The sequence below is a fragment of the Erythrolamprus reginae genome, unplaced genomic scaffold, assembly GCF_031021105.1.
Source record: "Erythrolamprus reginae isolate rEryReg1 unplaced genomic scaffold, rEryReg1.hap1 scaffold_178, whole genome shotgun sequence".
In the NCBI taxonomy this organism is placed as follows: Eukaryota; Metazoa; Chordata; class Lepidosauria; order Squamata; family Dipsadidae; genus Erythrolamprus; species Erythrolamprus reginae.
Genome location: NW_027248565.1, coordinates 2172 through 9906, shown reverse-complemented (window position 1 = coordinate 9906; position 7735 = coordinate 2172). Strand labels below are relative to the sequence as shown.

Sequence of the window (7735 nt, the reverse complement as noted above, 5' to 3'; positions counted from 1 at the left end):
CAGTGCCCTTACATGCAAAAGTAAGAATATAGTAGAGGCCTTTACAGGAGCAGCTCTGGCACAGCTGGTTAAGACACCAACTAGAGGGGAGAATATTCTAGATTTAGTTTTTACGAATGGGAATTGGGTTTCAGATGTCAAGGTGGGAGAAAATTTAGGTTGCAGTGACCATCTATGTTTGTGGTTTGATGTAAAAACTAATTGTGAGCAATCCTATAATGCAGAGGTCCCCAACCTTTTTTGCACCAGGGACCGGCTTTAAGCTAGACCAGTTTTCCATGGCCCGGTGGGGGGGGGGCTTTGGTCATATGGGGGTGGGGTTATGGAGGGGTGGAGCCAGGGCCGCCATCAGGAATTTTGGGGCCCCATACAGCCTAAGTGTCTGGGGGGGCCCCCTCCCCGCCATTTTAAAACTACTTTATTTTGCGACATACCAATTATGTATGAAATTTACCTTCTTTGGGGAGGGGTGAAAGGGGAGAGTAAGAGAGGAAGGAGTGAAAGAAGGGAATGAGGGAGGAAAGAAGGGAGGAAGGAAAAGGAAAGCAAGAAATGGAGGAAGGAAAGAAAGAAAGAAAGAAAGAAAGGGGGAAGGGACAGGAACAGAGGAAGGAAGCAAGGAAACTTATGAAAGGGGAGAGTAAGAGAGGAAAGACTGAAGGAAGGGAGGGAGGGAAGAAGGTAGGAAGGAGAAAGAAAAGAAGAAATAGAGGAAGGGAAGGTAAAAGAGAAAGAAAAAGAGAAAGAAAGAAAGAATGAAAGAGAAATAAAAATAGAGAGGGGGAATGAAAGAAATGGAAGGAGGGAAGGAGAGAAAGAAAAAGAAAGAAAGAAAGCAAGAGAGAAAAAAGAATGAAAGAGCAAGAGAGCAAAAGAAAGAGAGAAAGAAAGAAAGAAAGAAAGGCAACTTCAAAGAAAGGCTCACTGAGCATCTCTCACTCTCTTTCTATCCCTCTTTCTTTCCCTCTCTTCCTTTCTATCTCTCCTCTTCCTTTATCTCCTCTCTCTCTCCCTCTCTCTTTCTCTCCCCCCTCTCTCCCCCCTCTCTCCCTCTCTTGCTATCTCTCCCCCCTCTCCCTCTCTCTTTCTCTCTCTCCCTCTCTCTCTTTCTCCCTCTCCCTCTCTTTCTCACTCTCCCCCTCTCTCCATTTCTCTTTCTCCCTCTCTTCCCCCTCTCTCCCTCTCTTTCTCTCTCTCACTCTCTTGCTATCTCTTTCTCTCCCCCTCTCTCCCTCTCTCTTTCTCTCCCTCCCTCTCTTGCTATCTCTTTCTCTCTCTTTCTCCCCCCTCTCTCCCTCTCTCTTTCTCCCTCTCCCTCTCCCTCTCTTTCTCTCTCTCTCCCCCTCTCTCTTTCTCTCTCTTTCTGTCTCCCCTCTCTCCCTCTCTCTCTCCCTCTCTTGCCATCTCTTTCTCTCCCTCTCTCTTTCTCTCTCTCCCTCTCTTGCTATCTCTTTCTCTCTTTCTTCCCCCCTCTCTCCCTCTCTTTCTCTCTCTCTCCCTCTGTTGCTATCCCCCCTCTCTCTTTCTCTCTCTCCCTCTCTTGCTATCTCTTTCTCTCTTTCTTTCCCCCCTCTCTCCCTCTGTTGCTATCTCTTTCTCTTCCCCCCTCTCTCTTTTTTTCTCTCAGCAGCGGCAGCAGGGTGATCAGCTGTGAGGCGGAGCTACGGAACCGAGGCACGGACGGCGGCGGCGCAGGCTCGCCCAGCTGGGAGGCGGTGTTCTCGCCCCCCCCCCCAGCTGAAACTGACATCCGGCCGGGGCGATTCTTCCCCGGCCGGACAAGCACGCTTGTGCTGCCAAAGGCAGCGTGTGGGCAAGCCTGCGCTCTGCTCAGGCTCGCCCAGCTGGGAGGCGGTGTTCTCGCCCCCCCCAGCTGAAACTGAGGTCCGGCCGGGGCGAAATCACAAAGCCAGGCAGCCCCCAGCCGCCAAAGGAGCCTCCTGATTCTCCCCGCCCTGCCCGACGCCCCACCCTGTCCTGCATAATGTCTTCTGCCGGGAGGGCAGCGCCGCCGCGGACCGGCTGGAAAACCTCAACGGCCCGGTCCCGGTCCGCGGACCGGCGGTTGGGGACCTCTGCTATAATGCAACCAAAGTATTGGATTTCAGAAAAACAAATTTTAATGCAATGGGAGAATATTTAGATAATGAATTAAAGGGGAGGGATAAAATGGCAGGAGCGAGCATCCAGTGGACTGTATTTAAAAAGGCCATCTTAAAAGCCACTGGACTGTATGTAAGACAAATAACTAAAGGTAAAAGGAAGAAGAAACCGCTATGGTTTAGCAATGATGTAAGGGCTATAGTCAATGAAAAAAAGGCTGCCTATAGGAGGTATAAAGAGTCTGGAAGTATAGCTGATAGGGAGGTATATAAAATGAGACAGAAGGAGGCGAAACAGATAATATATGCTGCTAAAGCCTCAAAAGAGGAAGAAATTGCCAAATCTGTAAAGAAGGGGGATAAAACCTTCTTCAGATATATTAGTGATAAGAAGAAGAAAAACTGCGGCATCACGAAGCTTTGTACCGGGAATAATACATGCATTAATGGGAATAAGGAGATCGCTGACCATTTCAATAGCTACTTCTGTTCAGTTTTCTCAAAAGACACCTTACAAAATAATACTATAGAGGGATATAGCATTGCTTCCAGCTGTACGGATTCAGCTCCCGTGATCTTAGAAGCCGATGTCTTAGAAGAACTTGAACGATTAAAGATAAATAAGGCAATGGGTCCAGATGGCATCCACCCCAGAGTTCTTAAAGAACTCAGATCTGTCATTACTACCCCCCTGACTGATTTGTTTAACCAATCCTTGTTAACAGGAGAAGTTCCTGAGGATTGGAGAATGGCCAGTATTGTGCCTATTCACAAGAAGGGCAGTAGAGAAGAAGCTGGTAACTACAGGCCAGTTAGCTTGACATCAGTTGTAGTTAAAATGATGGAGACTCTGCTCAAAAAGAGGATAAATCAGCACCTAAAAAACAATAACTTATTGGACCCAAATCAGCATGGCTTTACTGAAGGCAAATCATGTCAGACTAATCTCATTGATTTCTTTGACTATGTCACAAAGGTGTTGGATGAAGGTGGTGCCGTGGATATTGCCTACCTGGACTTCAGCAAAGCCTTTGATACGGTTCCACATAAAGAGCTGATAGATAAATTAGTGAAGATTGGACATAATCCCTGGATAGTTCAATGGATTTGCAGCTGGCTGAAGCGTAGACATCAGAGAGTTATTGTTAATGGCGAGTATTCTGAGCAGAGTCAGGTTACAAGCGGTGTGCCACAAGGGTCTGTTCTGGGTCCTATTCTTTTTAATATGTTTGTGAGTGACATAGGGGAAGGTTTGGTAGGGAAGGTTTGCCTATTTGCCGATGACTCTAAAGTGTGCAATAGGGTTGATATTCCTGGAGGCGTCTGTAATATGGTAAATGATTTAGCTTTACTAGATAAATGGTCTAAGCAATGGAAACTGCAGTTTAATGTTTCCAAATGTAAAATAATGCACTTGGGGAAAAGGAATCCTCAATCTGAGTATTGTATTGGCAGTTCAGTGTTGGCAAATACTTCAAAATAAAAGGATTTAGGGGTAGTGATTTCTGACAGTCTCAAAATGGGTGAACAGTGCAGTCAGGCGGTAGGGAAAGCAAGTAGGATGCTTGGCTGCATAGCTAGAGGTATAACAAGCAGGAAGAGGGAGATTATGATCCCACTATATAGAATGCTGGTGAGACCACATTTGGAATACTGTGTTCAGTTCTGGAGACCTCACCTACAAAAAGATATCGACAAAATTGAATGGGTCCAAAGACGGGCTACAAGAATGGTGGAAGGTCTTAAGCATAAAACGTATCAGGAAAGACTTCATGAACTCAATCTGTATAGTCTGGAGGACAGAAGGAAAAGGGGGGACATGATCGAAACATTTAAATATATTAAAGGGTTAAATAAGGTCCAGGAGGGAAGTGTTTTTAATAGGAAAGTGAACACAAGAACAAGGGGACACAATCTGAAGTTAGTTGGGGGAAAGATCAAAAGCAACATGAGAAAATATTATTTTACTGAAAGAGTAGTAGATCCTTGGAACAAACTTCCAGCAGACGTGGTAGATAAATCCACAGTAACTGAATTTAAACATGCCTGGGATAAACATATATCCATCCTAAGATAAAATACAGAAAATAGTATAAGGGCAGACTAGATGGACCATGAGGTCTTTTTCTGCCGTCAGACTTCTATGTTTCTATGTTTCTACGTTTCTAACATGAGAAAATATTATTTCACTGAAATAGTAGTAGATGCTTGGAACAAACTTCCATGCCTGGGATAAACATATATCCATCCCAAGGTAAAATACAGGCAATAGTATAAGGGCAGACAAGATGGACCATGAGGTCTTTTTCTGCCGTCAGTCTTCTATTTTTCTAACATGAGAAAATATTATTTCACTGAAAGAGTAGTAGATGCTTGGAACAAACTTCCATGCCTGGGATAAACATATATCCATCCTAAGATAAAATACAGGAAATAGTATAAGGGCAGACGAGATGGACCATGAGGTCTTTTTCTGCCATCAGTCTTCTATGTTTCTAACATGAGAAAATATTATTTCACTGAAAGAGTAGTAGATGCTTGGAAAAAACTTCCATGCCTGGGATAAACATATATCCATCCTAAGACAAAATACAGAAAATAGTAGAAGGGCAGACCAGATGGATCATGAGGTCTTTTTTTGCCGTCAGTCTTCTATGTTTCTAACATGAGAAAATATTATGTCACTGAAAGAGTTGTAGAGGCTTGGAACAAACCTCCATGCCTGGGAGAAACATAGATCCATCCTAAGATAAAATACAGGAAATAGTATAAGGGCAGACGAGATGTACCATGAGGTCTTTTTCTGCCGTCAGTCTTCTATGTTTCTAACATGAGAAAATATTATTTCACTGAAAGAGTTGTAGATGCTTGGAACAAACTTCCATGTCTGGGATAAACGTATATCCATCCTAAGATAAAATACAGGAAATAGTATAAGGGCAGACGAGATGGACCATGAGGTCTTTTTCTGCCGTCAGTCTTCTATTTTTCTAACATGAGAAAATATTATTTCACTAAAATAGTAGTAGATGCTTGGAACAAACTTCCATGCCTGGGATAAACATATATCCATCCTAAGGTAAAATACAGGCAATAGTATAAGGGCAGACAACATGGACCATGAGGTTTTTTCTGCTGTTAGTCTTCTATGTTTCTAACATGAGAAAATATTATTTCACTGAAAGTGTAGTAGATGCTTGGAACAAACTTCAATGCCTGGGATAAACATATATCCATCCTAAGACAAAATACAGGAAATAGTATAAGGGCAGACAAGATGGACCATGAGGTCTTTTTCTGCCGTCAGTCTTCTATTTTTCTAACATGAGAAAATATTATTTCACTGAAAGAGTAGTAGATGCTTGGAACAAACTTCCATGCCTGGGATAAACATATATCCATCCTAAGACAAAATACAGAAAATAGTATAAGTGCAGACCAGATGGATCATGAGGTCTTTTTTTGCCGTCCGTCTTCTATGTTTCTAACATGAGAAAATATTATTTCACTGGAAGAGTTGTAGAGGCTTGGAACAAACCTCCATGCCTGGGAGAAACATAGATCCATCCTAAGATAAAATACAGGAAATAGTATAAGGGCAGACGAGATGTACCATGAGGTCTTTTTCTGCCGTCAGTCTTCTATGTTTCTAACATGAGAAAATATTATTTCACTGAAAGAGTTGTAGATGCTTGGAACAAACTTCCATGTCTGGGATAAACGTATATCCATCCTAAGATAAAATACAGGAAATAGTATAAGGGCAGACGAGATGGACCATGAGGTCTTTTTCTGCCGTCAGTCTTCTATTTTTCTAACATGAGAAAATATTATTTCACTAAAATAGTAGTAGATGCTTGGAACAAACTTCCATGCCTGGGATAAACATATATCCATCCTAAGGTAAAATACAGGCAATAGTATAAGGGCAGACAACATGGACCATGAGGTTTTTTCTGCCGTTAGTCTTCTATGTTTCTAAGATGAGAAAATATTATTTCACTGAAAGAGTAGTAGATGCTTGGAACAAACTTCCATGCCTGGGATAAACATATATCCATCCTAAGACAAAATACAGGAAATAGTATAAGGGCAGACAAGATGGACCATGAGGTCTTTTTCTGCCGTCAGTCTTCTATTTTTCTAACATGAGAAAATATTATTTCACTGAAAGAGTAGTAGATGCTTGGAACAAACTTCCATGCCTGGGATAAACATATATCCATCCTAAGACAAAATACAGAAAATAGTATAAGGGCAGACCAGATGGATCATGAGGTCTTTTTTTGCCGTCAGTCTTCTATGTTTCTAACATGAGAAAATATTATTTCAGTGAAAGAGTTGTAGAGGCTTGGAACAAACCTCCATGCCTGGGAGAAACATAGATCCATCCTAAGATAAAATACAGGAAATAGTATAAGGGCAGACGAGATGGACCATGAGGTCTTTTTCTGCCGTCAGTCTTCTATGTTTCTAACATGAGAAAATATTATTTCACTGAAAGAGTAGCAGATGCTTGGAACAAACTTCCATGCCTGGGATAAACATATATCCATCCTAAGGTAAAATACAGGCAATAGTATAAGGGCAGACAAGATGTACCATGAGTTCTTTTTCTGCCGTCAGTATTCTATGTTTCTAACATGAGAAAATATTATTTCACTAAAATAGTAGTAGATGCTTGGAACAAACTTCCATGCCTGGGATAAACATATATCCATCCTAAGGTAAAATACAGGCAATAGTATAAGGGCAGACAAGATGGACCATGAGGTTTTTTCTGCCGTCAGTCTTCTATGTTTCTAACATGAGAAAATATTATTTCACTGAAAGAGTAGTAGATGCTTGGAACAAACGTCCATGCCTGGGATAAACATATATCCATCCTAAGACAAAATACAGGAAATAGTATAAGGGCAGACGAGATGGACCATGAGGTCTTTTTCTGCCGTCAGTCTTCTATGTTTCTAACATGAGAAAATATTATTTCACTGAAAGCGTAGTAGATGCTTGGAACAAACTTCCATGCCTGGGATAAACATATATCCATCCTAAGGTAAAATACAGGCAATAGCATAAGGGCAGACAAGATGGACCATGAGGTCTTTTTCTGCCGTCAGTCTTCTATGTTTCTAACAGAAGAAAATATTATTTCACTGAAAGAGTAGTAGATGCTTGGAACAAACTTCCATGCCTGGGATAAACATATATCCATCCTAAGACAAAATACAGAAAATAGTAGAAGGGCAGACCAGATGGATCATGAGGTCTTTTTTTGCCGTCAGTCTTCTATGTTTCTAACATGAGAAAATATTATTTCACTGAAAGAGTTGTAGAGGCTTGGAACAAACCTCCATGCCTGGGAGAAACATAGATCCATCCTAAGATAAAATACAGGAAATAGTATAAGTGCAGACGAGATGGACCATGAGGTCTTTTTCTACCATCAGGCTTCTATGTTTCTAACATGAGAAAATATTATTTCACTGAAAGAGTAGTAGATGCTTGGAACAAACTTCCATGCCTGGGATAAACATATATCCATCCTAAGACAAAATACAGAAAATAGTAGGAGGGCAGACCAGATGGATCATGAGGTCTTTTTTTGCCGTCAATCTTCTATGTTTCTAACA

The 7735-nt window shown here is 41.7% G+C and overlaps 1 protein-coding gene across 1 annotated transcript; it reads left to right on the top strand.

Moving 5' to 3' along the window:
* The first annotated feature begins 330 nt into the window (after window positions 1–330).
* LOC139155974 (proline-rich protein 36-like) lies at window positions 331–2078 on the top strand. The gene is made up of 2 exons (XM_070731357.1): window positions 331–1712; window positions 1852–2078. The coding sequence occupies exons 1-2, from the start codon at window positions 786–788 to the stop codon at window positions 1942–1944; spliced, it is 1020 nt and encodes a 339-aa protein (XP_070587458.1). The 5' UTR covers window positions 331–785; the 3' UTR covers window positions 1945–2078.
* The last annotated feature ends 5657 nt before the right edge of the window (window positions 2079–7735 follow it).